The sequence below is a fragment of the Octopus bimaculoides genome, chromosome 2, assembly GCF_046866305.1.
Source record: "Octopus bimaculoides isolate indiv1 chromosome 2, ASM4686630v1, whole genome shotgun sequence".
NCBI lineage: Eukaryota > Metazoa > Mollusca > Cephalopoda > Octopoda > Octopodidae > Octopus > Octopus bimaculoides.
This window is the reverse complement of record NC_142929.1, coordinates 130,316,621-130,334,041: the sequence shown is the minus strand read 5'-3', so window position 1 is coordinate 130,334,041 and position 17,421 is coordinate 130,316,621. Positions and strand designations below refer to the sequence as shown.

The 17,421-nt window shown below is 32.4% G+C and overlaps 1 protein-coding gene across 1 annotated transcript in view; it reads left to right on the top strand.

The window, feature by feature from the left end:
* The window catches only part of LOC106877301 (uncharacterized), a 449,889-nt gene that overhangs the window by 163,065 nt on the left and 269,403 nt on the right, over positions 1 to 17,421 (top strand). The window contains exon 82 of the mRNA XM_089338059.1: positions 4,074 to 11,492. Within this exon, the coding sequence (XP_089194185.1) occupies positions 4,074 to 11,492 (7,419 nt within the window). The remainder of the gene's footprint in view (positions 1 to 4,073; positions 11,493 to 17,421) is intronic.

Below are 17,421 nucleotides of genomic sequence, written 5' to 3'. Positions count from 1 at the left end.
AATTTTAAACTATGTTTGTTTTCTGTTGCAATGGATATTTTAAGATATTTAAAATGTATTTATTCTCACAAATTATATTCTTGTTGTGCTGAATAATCCATTATATATATATATATATATATATATATGTACTTCCTTTTTCAAATATATGTCTTTCACATGGCTTTTTTTCTGTTTATTTCAGGTAAGATACCAATTTCTGTGGTGAAATTTCTGTTATTGGCTATCAAAATGAGTCTACATAATTCATTCTTCTGCAGTATTATTACTTATATCTATATATAAATATGTGAGAAAAAATTACAGATATTCAACAGAAAGTGTGTATTAAATAAAAAAAAAAACAACTTTATTTCAAAGTCTTACCAAAATTATAATTTAATTTTCTACATCTCAGGTATGTAATCTTATAATTTCTATTTTCAACGATTAAAATGTGTTTTAAGGAGGTAAAGTAAAAATTGAACCATTCTTGATTTAAAATTAATTTCTTTTAATCAGTTTTTATTTTCAGATATTCACTCACATTTTTGTTTACTATTTATGAAATATATATTGGTCTGTCTTCATATTATTTTGCCTGACAAAATTATAAAAGGCTAAGTCTGAAAGTTGTAGAATATTTAGCTTTTTTATTTAGACAATACTAAAAATAAAAGGATTATTAAAGCCATTATTTAGTATAAATATCACTAGTTTTTTAAAACAATTTTAGGACTTCAACAATTAATGTTTGCTGTGGTATGGTATTTATATATATAGGTATGTGTATATGCACATAAAAACATACACATAATTATAAATGCATGTATTTTTATATGTATACATGCATATATATATATATATATTTCTCTCTCTCTCTTTTGCTCTTTATGTATGTATATGTATATATGTATATATATATATATATATATATATATATATATATATATATATATATATATATATATATATATATATATATATATATATATAAAAGAAATAAGTGGAAATTTTACTGGTGAGTGTGTTAAATTATAAGGCACTAAAAGAGAATGACTTTCCCCAGACACAACAATATATATATATATATATATATATATATATATATATATATATATACCTACCTCCTAGCTCCTACTTCTGTTGGTAACAAAGGGCCTCTCCCTCAGAGTGAAAGGCAAATTATATGATGCCTGTGTGTGTGAACAGCCATGCTACACGACAGTGAAACATGGGCTGTGACTGCTGAGGGCATGCGTAGGATTGAAAGAAATGAAGCTAGTATACTTCACTGGATGTGCAATCTCTGTCATGCACGGCAGAGTGTAAATGTCTTGAAAGAAAATTTGGACCTAAGAGGCATAAGTTGTGGTGTGCAAGAGAGATGACTGCATTGGTATGGTCATGTGATGCATATGGATGTGGACAAGTGTGTGAAGAAGTGCTGATCTCTATCAGTGGAAGGATGCTGTGGAAGAGGGAGACACAGGAAGACATGGGATGAAGTGGTGAAGCATGATCCTCGAATGCTGGGACTCATGGAGACAATGACTAGCAACTGAGACATTTGACAATATGCCATGCATTCAAAGACACATCAAGCCAAGTGAAATTTATTGTTGTGACCATTGTCGGTGTCACATAACAGGCAGCCATGCTGGTGGCACATAAAAAGCACCTTTCAAGCACTGGGCCTCACGGAGGCAATGACAAATGACTGAGACCTTTAGCAATATGCTGTGCTTGAGAAGGAAGATCCATCAAGCTAAGTAAAATCATAATCATGGCAGATACTGGTGATAGGAAGTGCATCCAGCCATAGTAACCATACCAATACAGACTGAAATCTGGTGCAACACCCTCAGCTTACCAGCCCTTGTCAAACCATCTAACCCATGCCAGCATAGACAATGGATGTTAAATGATGATGATGATATGTATGTATGTCTGTATGTATGAAGAAAAAAAAGGTGGTATTCAGGATTTTAATAAAAGATATTTATGAAATTTTACTATATAAAATCAGTATACCACTTTAAAACAAGCTCCCCCCCCTCTCTCTCTCTCTCTCTCTCTCTCTCTCTCTCTCTATATATATATATATATATATATATATATATATATATACGCACACACATATACAATTCTGTATAAGTAATAATTATCATAGGTATATAATAATATAAATATAATTATAATTAAGGGATTAAGGCTACCAAAGAGGCACCACCATGCCAGAAATAGCAGTCAAACCTGACTATAGAACCACATCATGTATTCATATAGCACATTGTGATAAGATAAATGATCAAAGAAATTAGCAAAAAGCCATTCAATTTTTACAAATTTCTTTATTCATTTATCTTATCACCTGTGTTATATGAATACATGATATGGTTCTATAGTCAGTTTTGACTGCTATTTCTGGCATGGCGGTGTCTCTTTGGTACCCTTAATTATATATATATATATATATATAAAATATATAGTTTTAGGGAAAATAACCAATTTTCAAGAACTCATCGATGAAAATCCACTATCACATATAGAAAAATTAATAATTAAAAGCACAATAAATGAGTATAATATAAAGTAAAGTAAATATCATAAGATAAATATAATAAAAAGATTACACGTGTTTCATAACCAATTTTCAAATAGAAAAGAAATTTAAATCGATTAAAATCAATTGAAATTATCGAAAATAAGTTCTATTCAAAAATATAGCTACTCGTCAGATCGTAAGTAGAACATAATTAGATATATATCTCAACCAACAATAAGTACCAAATGAATTAATATGAAATACTTATTATTTAAAGATAGAAAAATTATTTAAAAAATATCATAATATCAAAATAATAACCATTCAATAATCATCCCTTCATCCATTATAATAACATGTATATTATATACAAATAACATCTTACATAAATTATCATTGTTTTAAATTATCATTGTTTTAAATTATCATTGTTTTAAATACAAGTTGAACGAAGTTTAAGTTTAAAATAATAATGAAGATAAAATTAGTACATATTTAACCGGTGTAATAGTTAAAGCTATACTATTTAAAGCTAAAGACGTTTATTTAATTATAATTAAAGATCAATTGAATAATAGAAAAATACAAGATTATTTATTTCTACAAACGTAATAATAAAAAATATGAATGAAAAAATTATGAATGGAAAAAATTATGAATGAAAAAATTAGGAAAGAAAAAATTATTAAGAATAAAAGGTTAAACTTTATATATATATACAAAGTTTTGATTTTAAAAAAACTTTAACGATATTATAAACTATAAAGATTAATAATTAATCAAATAATATTAATCAAAAATAATCGAAAATATATCAACACTATTCCAATCGAAGTTCTAATATTATGTTGAAATGAAACTATAAGTTCTAAATAATTTAGTGTTAAATAAGTTATCTATTAAAATAATCTATAAAGAACCAAATGAATAGTATAAAAACAAGAATACATATTATTTTCAAATAGTAGAAAATCTTTAGCAAAGATATAATTCTTTCAACTATTTGATATAAATTTAGTGGATATATCAAATTAATTATAATTTAGAAAATATTTATATATAATAAATGAATTTAATACAATACTCTAACATTATTACAAGCAAAATTAATATGGCTTCTCCCTTTCTTCTGCACACAATCAATTCATAATATATTTAAAAAAATAATCGAAAATATGATGACAAATAAAGGTAGATAATCTCAGTTTAGTTACCAGTGAAGAAGACGTCTGAGGATGACTTCTGGTTTAATTGCATTGAAATTATGATGCATAAACCCCACTAGACAGTGTATGAGACTAATTTAAACATATGAAAAATAAAATACTAGCTACAGACACACCAATATAAGGTAAATAATTCATTTTCTCAGAAAACAATGGAAGATATAATGGATTTTTTTCAATTGTTTCTTGTAAAATAATTATTTGCTTTTCATTTGAGACCAAATAATTATTTTATTTTCAGGCATTATAAATAAATATGGAGACTATTTACTAAAGATGTTTTGAGAATATTTTCTTAACAATTATTTGATTTATATTAGGTGATTTGCCAGTTTATACAGAAATAAAAGAGAGAGTGGAAGAAGAGGAAAAGACTAAAGATATACCAGGAGTAGTATTACAAAAAGCTTCAGTAAAAGATGAAATTTCACATCCATTTGAAATAACTAAAGGTGTAAATTTGGATTTATCTTTCCAAATAGCTTCCAAAGAAGTGGATTATGCTACAGAGGAGATTGAAGTAGTCCAAGATACTGTGGAACAGAAGGCTATTGAAATAGATATAGGAAAACCACACGAAGTCTATGTCACTCAAAGAGAACAAATAAGAATTGAACAAATTAGTAAAGAAATGACACAAATTGATATCAAACCTGAAACTAAAGAGGAAATTTCTATTCAACTTGACGTTGGAGAGAAACCTGTTGAGAAAACTGAAGTTATATCCATTGATATTGGTAAACCCGAGAAACCAGTCAGTGAAATTGAAGTACAAGTTGCACCTCAAGTACCTGAAATAATTTCTATACAAAAAGAACAGATAACTATTGATAAAAGGGAAATTATCATTAGCAAAGAGGAAACTGAAGTTATTCCAGAAGTTTCTACATTTGATATTGTGCCAGAAAGTACAATTCAGATTGAAGCTAAAGAAATGGAAATTAAAGAGAAGAAACCACAAATTACTGATGTTACTGCAATTTCAACTGCTGTAATGAAGGAGAAACAACCAGAAGAAGAAGTGAAACCTGTTTCTGAAATTCAACTTACAGATGTATCTGAGACGGTAATACCAGAGAAAGTTGAAACTGCTAAAGTTACCTCAATTATAACTACAAGCACTGAGGAACGGAAGACTGAGATTTCTCCAGAGAAAATTAGTGATATTCCTGTGGAAATGGTAGTATCAATTGACTCTAAGAAAGTCACAACTGAAGATCAGGTACCAATGGTTATAAAGACTGAACAGACATATACAACAGGTGAAGAAGAGGTGGAGAAAGAAATTACAGTGCAGACATTGGAAATGCTATTACAAGACACAGTAACTGTAAAACCAGTGGAAGAAACTGGTATTCAAATTTCTGTGAGTTCTACAAAACCATCTGCTATTGAAGAAGCTCCTGTTGAAGATGTAACTGATAAGGTTGTTGAAATCAGCAAGGAAAGTGAAATGAATCCTGTGAGTAAAGAAGTGAAAGGTATCTCTGAAATGACCATTATAAGTGCTCCATCAGTAAGTGTTGTGAGTACAGCTGAAGAAGAACTTTCTGAAGAAGAATTCTTTGATATTCTATCAACTGAAGAAAAGAAAGTGGAACCCAAAGAGGTTTCAGATGAGGAAAAAGACACATCAGTTAGTGTACGTGATGAGATCCGCACAGCAGAAGATGTGTTAGTTGACACTATTGAACATATAACTGATATAGAGAAAGAACATGTGGAGATACCTATGTCTGCAGCTGTTGTTAGCACTGATCTGCAAAAGATTACAATTCAAGAGACAATTCCTTCTGAAATTATACATGAAGTCGTTTCAAAAGAACCTGTTGAAAAGACAGAGGTTGATATTAAACCAGAAACTAAAGAGGAAGTTTCCATTCAACTTGATATTGGTACTAATCCTATTGAGAAAACAGAAGTTATATCCATTGATATTGGTAAAAAAGAAAACCCAGTTAGTGAAATTGAAATCCAAGTGGCACCTCAAATACCTGAGGTTATATCTATACAAAAAGAACAGATAACTACAGATAAAAGGGAAATTTTAGTTAGCAAAGAAGAAACTGAGGTTATTCCAGAAATGTCTACATTTGATATTGTGCCAGAATGTACAATTCAGATTGAAGCTAAAGAAATGGAAATTAAAGAGAAGAAACCACAAATTACTGATATTACAGCAATTCCAACGACTGTAATGAAGGAGAAACAACCAGAAGAAGAAGTGAAACCTGTTTCTGAAATTCAACTTACAGATGTATCTGAGTCAGTAATACCAGAGAAAGTTGAAACTGCTAAAGTTACCTCAATTATAACAACAAGCACTGAAGAACGAAAGACTGAGATTTCTGCAGAGAAAATTAGTGATATTCCTGTTGAAATGGTAGTATCAATTGACTCTAAGAAAGTCACAACTGAAGATCAGGTACCAATGGTAATAAAGACTGAACAGACATATACCACAGGTGAAGAAGAGGTGGAGAAAGAAATTACAGTGCAGACATTGGAAATGCCATTACAAGACACAGTAACTGTAAAACCAGTGGAAGAAACTGGTATTCAAATTTCTGTGAGTTCTACAAAAGCATCTGCTATTGAAGAAGCTCCTGTTGAAGATGTAACTGATAAGGTTGTTGAAATCAGCAAGGAAAGTGAAATGAATCCTGTGAGTAAAGAAGTGAAAGGTATCTCTGAAATGACCATTATAAGTGCTCCATCAGTAAGTGTTGTGAGTACAGCTGAAGAAGAATTCTTTGATATTCCATCAACTGAAGAAAAGAAAGTGGAACCTAAAGAGGTTTCAGATGAGGAAAAAGACACATCAGTTAGTGTTCGTGATGAGATTCGCACAGCAGAAGATGTGTTAATTGACACTATTGAACATATAACTGATATAGAGAAAGAACATGTGGAGATACCTATGTCTGCAGCTGTTGTTAGCACTGACCTGCAAAAGATTACAATTCAAGAGACAATTCCTTCTGAAATTGTACATGAAGAAGTCGTTTCGAAGGAACCTGTTGAGAAGACAGAAGTTGATATTAAACCAGAAACTAAAGAGGAAATGTCTATCCAACTTGACATTGGTGCTAAACCTGTTGAGAAAACAGAAGTTACAACCATTGAAATTGGTAAACCAGAAAAAGTGATAATGAAAATTGAAAAGACAGAGGTTGACATTAAACCTGATACTAAAGAGGCAGTTTCTATTCAACTTGACATTGGAGAGAAACCTGTTGAGAAAACACAAGTTGTATCCATTGATATTGGTAAACCTGAGAAACCAGTCAGTGAAATTGAAGTGCAAGTTGCACCTCAAGTATCTGAGATAATTTCTGAACCAAAAGAACAGATAACTATTGATAAAAGGGAAATTATCATTAGCAAAGAAGAAACTGAAGTTATTCCGGAAATTTCTGCATTTGATATTGTGCCAGAAAGTACGTTTCAGATTGAAGCTAAAGAAATGGAAATTAAAGAGAAGAAACCACAAATTACTGATAGTACAGCAATTTCGACTGCTGTAATGAAGGAGAAACAACCAGAAGAAGAAGTGAAACCTGTTTCTGAAATTCAACTTACAGATGTATCTGAGTCAGTAATACCAGAGAAAGTTGAAACTGCTAAAGTTACCTCAATTATAACTACAAGCACTGAGGAACGGAAGACTGAGATTTCTCCAGAGAAAATTAGTGATATTCCTGTGGAAATGGTAGTATCAATTGACTCTAAGAAAGTCACGTCTGAAGATCAGGTACCAATGGTTATAAAGACTGAACAGACATATACAACAGGTGAAGAAGAGGTGGAGAAAGAAATCACAGTGCAGACATTGGAAATGCCATTACAGGACACAGTAACTGTAAAACCAGTGGAAGAAACTGGTATTCAAATTTCTGTGAGTTCTACAAAACCATCTGCTATTGAAGAAGCTCCTATTGAAGTTGTAACTGATAAGGTTGTTGAAATCAGCAAGGAAAGTGAAATGAATCCTGTGAGTAAAGAAGTGAAAGGTATCTCTGAAATGACCATTATAAGTGCTCCATCAGTGAGTGTTGTGAGTACAGCTGAAGAAGAACTTTCTGAAGAAGAATTCTTTGATATTCCATCAACTGAAGAAAAGAAAGTGGAACCTAAAGAGGTTTCAGATGAAGAAAAAGACACATCAGTTAGTGTTCGTGATGAGATTCGCACAGCAGAAGATGTGTTAGTTGACACTATTGAACATATAACTGATATAGAGAAAGAACATGTGGAGATACCTATGTCTGCAGCTGTTGTTAGCACTGACCTGCAAAAGATTACACTTCAAGAGACAATTCCTTCTGAAATTGTACATGAAGAAGTCGTTTCAAAGGAACCTGTTGAGAAAACAGAAGTTGATTTTAAACCAGAAACTAAAGAGGAAATGTCTATCCAACTTGACATTGGTGCTAAACCTGTTGAGAAAACAGAAGTTACAACCATTGAAATTGGTAAACCAGAGAAAGTTGTCACTGAAATTGAAAAGACAGAGGTTGATATTAAACCAGAAACTAAAGAAGAAGTCTCTATCCAACTTGATATTGGTGGTAAACCTGTTGAGAAAACAGAAGTTATATCCATTGATATTGGTAAACCAGAAAAAGTGGTAACTAAAATTGAAAAGACAGAGGTTGAAATTAAACCAGAAACTAAAGAGGAAATGTCTATCCAGCTTGACATTGGTGCTAAACCTGTTGAGAAAACAGAAGTTATATCCATTGATATTGGTAAACCCGAGAAACCAGTCAGTGAAATTGAAGTGCATGTTGCACCTCAAGTATCTGAGATAATTTCTATACCAAAAGAGCAGATAACTATTGATAAAAGGGAAATTATCATTAGCAAAGAAGAAACTGAAGTTATTCCGGAAATGTCTACATTCGATATTGTGCCAGAAAGTAAAATTCAGATCGAAGCTAAAGAAATGGAAATGAAAGAGAAGAAACCACAAATTACTGATATTACAGCAATTTCTACTGCTGTTGTGAAGGAGAAACAACCAGAAGAAGAAGTGAAACCTGTTTCTGAAATTCAACTTACAGATGTATCTGAGACGGTAATACCAGAGAAAGTTGAAACTGCTAAAGTTACTTCAATTATAACTACAAGCACTGAGGAACGGAAGACTGAGATTTCTCCAGAGAAAATTAGTGATATTCCTGTGGAAATGGTAGTATCAATTGACTCTAAGAAAGTCACAACTGAAGATCAGGTACCAATGGTTATAAAGACTGAACAGACATATACAACAGGTGAAGAAGAGGTGGAGAAAGAAATTACAGTGCAGACATTGGAAATGCCATTACAAGACATAGTAACTGTAAAACCAGTGGAAGAAACTGGTATTCAAATTTCTGTGAGTTCTACAAAAGCATCTGCTATTGAAGAAGCTCCTGTTGAAGATGTAACTGATAAAGTTGTTGAAATCAGCAAGGAAAGTGAAATGAATCCTGTGAGTAAAGAAGTGAAAGGTATCTCTGAAATGAACATTATAAGTGCTCCATCAGTGAGTGTTGTGAGTACAGCTGAAGAAGAACTTTCTGAAGAAGAATTCTTTGATATTCCATCAACTGAAGAAAAGAAAGTGGAACCTAAAGAGGTTTCTGATGAGGAAAAAGACACATCAGTTAGTGTACGTGATGAGATTCGCACTACAGAAGATGTGTTAGTTGACAGAATTGAACATATAACTGATATAGAGAAAGAACATGTGGAGATACCTATGTCTGCAGCTGTTGTTAGCACTGACCTGCAAAAGATTACAATTCAAGAGACAATTCCTTCTGAAATTGTACACGAAGAAGTAGTTTCAAAGGAACCTGTTGTGAAGACCGAAGTTGATATTAAACCAGAAACTAAAGAGGAAATGTCTATCCAACTTGACATTGGTGCTAAACCTGTTGAGAAAACAGAAGTTACAACCATTGAAATTGGTAAACCAGAGAAAGTTGTCACTGAAATTGAAAAGACAGAGGTTGAAATTAAACCAGAAACTAAAGAGGAAATGTCTATCCAGCTTGACATTGGTGCTAAACCTGTTGAGAAAACAGAAGTTATATCTATTGATATTGGTAAACCTGAGAAACCAGTCAGTGAAATTGAAATGCAAGTGGCACCTCAAGTACCTGAGATAATTTCTATACCAAAAGAACAGATAACTATTGATAAAAGGGAAATTATCATTAGCAAAGAAGAAACTGAAGTTATTGCGGAAATTTCTGCATTTGATATTGTGCCAGAAGGTACAATTCAGATTGAAGCTAAACAAATGGAAATTAAAGAGAAGAAACCACAAATTACTGATATTACAGCAATTTCGACTGCTGTAATGAAGGAGAAACAACCAGAAGAAGAAAAAGTTAAACCTATTTCTGAAATTCAACTTACAGATGTATCTGAGACGGTAATACCTGAAAAAGTTGAAACTGCTAAAGTTACTTCAATTATAACAACAAGCACTGAGGAACGGAAGACCGAGATTTCTCCAGAGAAAATTAGTGATATTCCTGTGGAAATGGTTGTATCAATTGACTCTAAGAAAGTCACGTCTGAAGATCAGGTACCAATGGTTATAAAGACTGAACAGACATATACCACAGGTGAAGAAGAGGTGGAGAAAGAAATTACAGTGCAGACATTGGAAATGCCATTACAAGACACAGTAACTGTAAAACCAGTGGAAGAAACTGGTATTCAAATTTCTGTGAGTTCTACAAAAGCATCTGCTATTGAAGAAGCTCCTGTTGAAGATGTAACTGATAAGGTTGTTGAAATCAGCAAGGAAAGTGAAATGAATCCTGTGAGTAAAGAAGTGAAAGGTATCTCTGAAATGACCATTATAAGTGCTCCATCAGTGAGTGTTGTGAGTACAGCTGAAGAAGAACTTTCTGAAGAAGAATTCTTTGATATTCCATCAACTGAAGAAAAGAAAGTGGAACCCAAAGAGGTTTCTGATGAGGAAAAAGATACATCAGTTAGTGTACGTGATGAGATTCGCACAGCAGAAGATGTGTTAGTTGACACTATTGAACATATAGCTGATATAGAGAAAGAACATGTGGAGATACCTATGTCTGTAGCTGTTGTTAGCACTGACCTGCAAAAGATTACAATTCAAGAGACAATTCCTTCTGAAATTGTACATGAAGAAGTAGTTTCGAAGGAACCTGTTGAGAAGACAGAAGTTGACATTAAACCAGAAACTAAAGAGGAAATGTCTATCCAACTTGACATTGGTGCTAAACCTGTTGAGAAAACAGAAGTTATATCCATTGATATTGGTAAACCAGAAAAAGTGGTAACTAAAATTGAAAAGACAGAGGTTGACATTAAACCTGAAACTAAAGAGGCAGTCTCTATTCAACTTGACGTTGGAGAGAAACCTGTTGAGAAAACAGAAGTTATATCTTTTGATATTGGTAAACCCGAGAAACCAGTCAGTGAAATTGAAATGCAAGTGGCACCTCAAGTTGCTGAGGTTATTTGTATAGAAAAAGAAGAGATAACCACTCATGAGAAGGAAATTATCATTAGCAAGGAAGAAATCGAACTTACTCCAGAAATGTCTACATTCGATATCAAGCCAGAAATTACAGTCCCTGTTGAAGTCAAAGATCTGGAAATTAAAGAGAAAGAATCATCAGTTACTGAGCTTAAATTGAGCAATCCTGGTCCCGACATACCTGAACCATTGAAAGAAGGTGTTGAAGACATAGGTATCTTGTGGATCCTCATGCAGGATTTATTATGTGCTTCTGCACTCACTGCTGCTGCTTGACTTTACACAAGCATCAATATCTGTAGCTTACCAATGCCTCAATAGCATGCTGTTCAATGTCTATTACAATGTCTTTAACTACTGTATTTGCTTATACGTCTCTTTCAGCTCAATAATTTGTCAGTAGTTTTGTTGGGTCTTTGTTGTATCTGAAAATATTGTCCATATATGAAAAAAGAAATTGCTTTCTTTGTATTATTATGTAGTGCATGTAGCTTTGCCTACAATGATCTTAGGTGACATAAAATTGATTGTCTGTCTCTTTCTTTGTATCTTTTTCTCCTTTTATATACTCTTCATGTCACTGTGATTTCCATTTTGTCTTCCATGATTATTTTGATATGAGTTCAAGTTTCTTTGTTTCTTTAAATTTGTCTCTATCTTCCTTACTCTTCTCGTTATCTTTTGTCTTTTCTGTCCCTTCTCTTTCATTACCTTTCCTGTTTTACTATCTCTCTGATTCTCTTCTTTAGTCTGAATATTCAAAATATTCAGTTCGTACAATTATTATGTAAATATTCTCAATGTGCTTATTGTCTTTTAGAATATTTTTTAAGCAAATTAGTATTGAATATGTCCTTTGATACTGATAATGTCTAACTAATGCTTTATCTTATGTGATTGTTTATAGGTCTGATATTAGTTCATCTTTGACTATCATGTCATTGTGTAGAATGTCTTAGTGTATACATTTGCATGAAAAAGAGCCTATAATACTTGCATTTTGTGCATATATGTAAAGTGAAACATGCTCAGTATTGAAGTTTGTATTCATGATTACATTTATCATATGAGAATTAATCTAAATAAGGGGATTTTGTATAAAATTATGAAGAAATATTTTAGCAAATAACAGGATTCTCTCTGCATAGCTTTTAGAATTTAACAATTCATAATTGTACATTCTTGAAATATATTCTTCATAGGCCATTTACTTCATCCTTAGAGTTATTGTTTTACACATCATATTGAACATTCATATTTTTACTCTCTTTTCCTAAAAGTATACAGTTTCTTAGTTGAGTTGTGATCTTAGGTATTGTATTTGGTAAGCAACATTGTTATCTCACTACAAATGAAGGAACAGGTTTCTGAAAATTATAATAAATCACAGAGACTCTTAAAAATAAACTTACAGTAAAAAGAAAAATATGCAAGATGAAATTCATAGTTTTAGGATGTTTTAATTTCTCTTGTAACATCTCATCTCCAATTCTTCTAAATGGTTTAATGGGATGTGATCTTATATAATTTAGTTGAATTTCTTTTTATTTATTTATTTTTATTTTACTTATATGGTATTTCTTTATTTTAAATGTTAGTAGTCTTTATTTGAAGAACAAGTTAAATACAATGCAGATACTTAGTATACTGGGTTTATGTATAAAAAAAATATCAAGGGAGAATTCACAAAAAAAAAACAAAAGACGAAGACAAGTGGTGTAGACAACAAATAGATGTATTAGTTTAACGCTTGAGAAGTGAAAGAGTCTTTAACGTTTTGAGCCTAGAAAAGGAAAACATATCGAGAAAACTTAGTTTATGTGGTTCCATGAGGTCAATTGCTTATGCATCCTTAGATTGTTCATATTTGTAGATAACCGGATATAATCATAAATATGCAGCCATATACAGACATATGCACACTGTTTTCTCAATATAAATGTTTTTTATCTTTCCTGTAGGTTGGCATTTTAGTGTTAAACTGTAATCAACTCTTCCCGCTACAGGATTTCTGTTACTATTGCTCATCACTTGCTATCTTGCTGTGTCACAAATGATACACATAATACACTCTGCCTCTTTTGTGCAGAATGATACCCTGTTGACCTAGCAACTACAATAACTACATAAAGCATATCCATTTATATTCTAGTTAGTGTTTCAACTATTATATTTTTTACTACATCATACTACTGCACTGATTATGACTTCTTAAGTAATGGAAAATATTTTCTTCCTCAATTGAACTATCTACGAAGGTCATGGAATTCATATGATGGAATTTCTGTGCATCAATTACATCTAAATTTCTGGTTCTCTGCTACTCTGTCAAAGATCCTTCTGCACTTTTTGAACAATCATTGTTTGCACTTGAGTACACAGTATTTAGTTCTTCACTATGTTGGGTCAGAACTTACATTGCGAATGAAACCAGTTTCTATATATCTCTGAGATTTTATGCTCTTTGTTACCAATTAGGACTTCTGCAAACACTATTATCACCTATAGGGTTTTTAACTGTTTCTATGTTTGGGATGCATTTTATGTAATATTTTTGATAACTTATTCAATGGGAGCTAGGTTATAAAAGTTTCCAAGGACATTTAAATTTGAACACAGATTATATTTTCAAAAATTAAGGGATTAGAACAGAATAATACTTCCCTGTACATGGAGTTTGCAACTGAACTTACTGGCAGTTTTGACATTGATTGTATGTAAACATTCTTGTACATGACTTGAATTTGTTCTCACAAATTTTTCATGTACACATATGCTACTATTTATACATCTGATTAATGAGTAAGTGATGCTGTAAAAGCGACTTCCTCAGTTGACAAATAGACTGTAAAATGTTTCAAGAATTCTCTATATAGTTTTCTGATTCAAATCAAACTATATTTTTCCAAAGCCAACTCTATCCTCAATATTCTTAATCTGTTAGTTTTTATCCTCAATAATACCATATATCCACTTAGTCTTTGCATCACTTTTTGATAATATTGCTAATTATTACAGATGACAGCTTTCTATACTATCTTATGCATAGCACCCTTTTGTAATGACATTTCTAACTGATTTATGCCTCTTACTTTGGAAAATTGTGTAAGAACTGTTCTCAACATTCTTCTGTCTAATGATTGTTGGCAATTATATCATATTGTCTTGTATTTAAGAGTAGTACACTATTCTTATTCTTATAATATAGAACATTAAAAAACTATTCTACCTTCAGCTTTTTTGTTGGTTAAGTAAAATTATCATCTGGTTTCTAGCATTTCTTCCAATACTGTGGACTAGTCCTTATAGCCTTATACACCATTCCACTTTACTATTCCACCAATATATATGACTGTTTCCTGTATGGCGTTCTACTTCATTCACTGATTCTGAGTAAACATATACTTTAGAAATACTTAACTGTCATCATCATCATCATCATCATCATTTAACGTCCGCCTTCCATGCTAGCATGGGTTGGACGATTTGACTGAGGAGTGGTGAAACCGGATGGCAACACCAGGCTCCAATCTAATTTGGCAGAGTTTCTACAGCTGGATGCCCTTCCTAACGCCAACCACTCAGAGAGTGTAGTGGGTGCTTTTACGTGTCACCCGCACGAAAACGGCCACACTCGAAATGGTGTCTTTTATGTGCCACCCGCACAAGAGCCAGTCCAGGGGCACCGGCAACGATCTCGCTCGAAAAACCTCATGTGTCACTCGCACAAGAGCCAGTCCATGGGCACTGGCAACGATCTCGCACAAAAGATATCATGTGTCGCCCGCACATGAGCCAGTCCAGGGGCACTGGCAACGATCCCGCTCGAAAGATATCATGTGTCGCCCGCACATGAGCCAGTCCAGGGGCACTGGCAACGATCCCGCTCGAAAGATTTCATGTGTCGCCCGCACATGAGCCAGTTCCGGGGGCACTGGCAACGATCCCGCTCGAAAGACCCCATGTGTCGCCCGCACACGAGCCAGCCCGGGGGCACCGGCAACGACCTCGCTCGAAAAACCTCATGTGTCACCCGCAAGCCGGCCCAGGGGCACCGGCAACGATCTCGCTCGAAAGATTTCATGTGTCGCCCGCACATGAGCCAGTCCGGGGTCACTGGCAAACGATCCCACTCGAAAGATATCATGTGTCGCCCGCACATGTCATCTGTATTATAAGTTGGTTTTGTTCCCCCTAAACTGTTAGTCTTATAGATTTTTACTCTTATAGCTCTTTAGTCTTTCCTTCTTTATCATACTAATTGAAAGTCTCATCTATTAGTAAAGTCTGTTCACTCTCTTCTCCTGTGTCATTTGTTTCCTTAAGTTCTTCATACACAAACTGGCTTCATAAGCCCCTAACTAATCAATGTTGTGGTTACACTTGTCACAGTGGTAGGTAGTTCATTGAAGTTCAATGAAGTTTGTTATATCAACACAATAACTTTGTACCACAGAACTTATAGAAGCCTTCATACCACTTCATTTATTGTTTCATGTACATACTCTCTTTGAGCACAAATGTATTCATAGTATTTCTCTATATAACTTAAGAGAATAATGGCAATATCATTGCCATCATTCTCCAGAAGATTTTGTATATTGATAATTCTAGACAGCACCTTATGCCCAAAATAGTTCCAAAATAGTTGGTTGAAATTTTCAAATATAATTGAGTAGCTAACAAGAGAAATGAGAAAGTAAAATAATAAAACAGAATATTTTAAGAAAATTTGCATTCAGCTTTGTTCAACAATGTATTTAAGCTAATGAAGGAGTAGTTATATGGTTGTATGACCTGGTAAAAGCAGCCAAATTCTTTCATACCCCATTGTCTTAGAAAGGTACATACTGGATAATAGGTTGCTTGTAAACAAGTAAAAGACAACATGATCATGGCCGAAAGGTCTTTGGTCAGAAGTCTGCTAAATTAAAGCTGACCTGTGGCTAAACAACATTTACTACTATCATAACAACTCCATCAGTAGCACACTGTATATTTGTTAAATAGATATCAAATGCTAATGCATTGCTATATCTCATATATAATTGGAGTTGAGAGAATATATTTAGTACTTATTTATACGTGATTACTTTGCTAAAAAGAAAAGTTACAGCTAATCAATTAATGCTGTTTAGTTTTATTTTCATATGAAAATCATTTTCATATAATTATACTTGCTTCTTGTAATTGTAGATATCTATGTGCTTTATAACTTTCAACGCTAAATTTGTTTTAGATTTAAGAACAATTCTAATTCTTTATTATGATTTTCTACATTAAATACTATTAACAAATGATATTTAAATGTTCAAAAGTAAGGAGTTGTTTGCAATTGTGGGAAGTTCAAAACAATTGTATTTTATACTCCTGTCCCTTAGTTAAAATGATAAAATTCATTGGTAGTTGTTTTCGCTGTTGAAAGTTCAGTTTTTTGTTTTTTTTTATATTTAGAAGATATATCTAACTCTTTTCAACAGCTAAATTCATATTACTTCTCAATACACAATAATTAAAAGCAGAAATACAATTTTCAGTGGACATGTTATATACACGATACCTAATATTTGAGCAAATTGTGTATGTTGCATTTGATTGCAGAATATTATTTAACTTTTATGCAAATATTTTCTTATTTCATGCCACTATAATAAATGACTATATTAAAAATTTCTTTATCTTTTATTTTTAAATATTAATCCTTCTTTTTTCATAGCAACTTTATTTTAAGATGTTTATTATTATAGTTTATGGCTTGTAATGTTGATTAATTATACCTAACTACCTACCAACCTACATACATACATACATACATGCATACATGCATATCTGTAAATATATATATTCATATCTTCTTTTTGAACAAATGTCTCACTTGTTTTTTTTTTTTGTTTATTTCAGGTAAGATATCAACTTCTTTTATGGAACATCTTTTATCAAATACCAAATTGAATCTACTTAAAATAGTTATACTACAGTATTGTTACATATTCCCATTATGGTATCTGTACTCAAAATGTCCAACCCATGCTAGCATGGAAAGCGGACGTTAAACGATGATGATGATGTATCTGTACTCAAAATATGTAGATATGTGGGAAAAAGTGAGAAATATTCAACAGGGAAAGTATATCTTAAAGTCT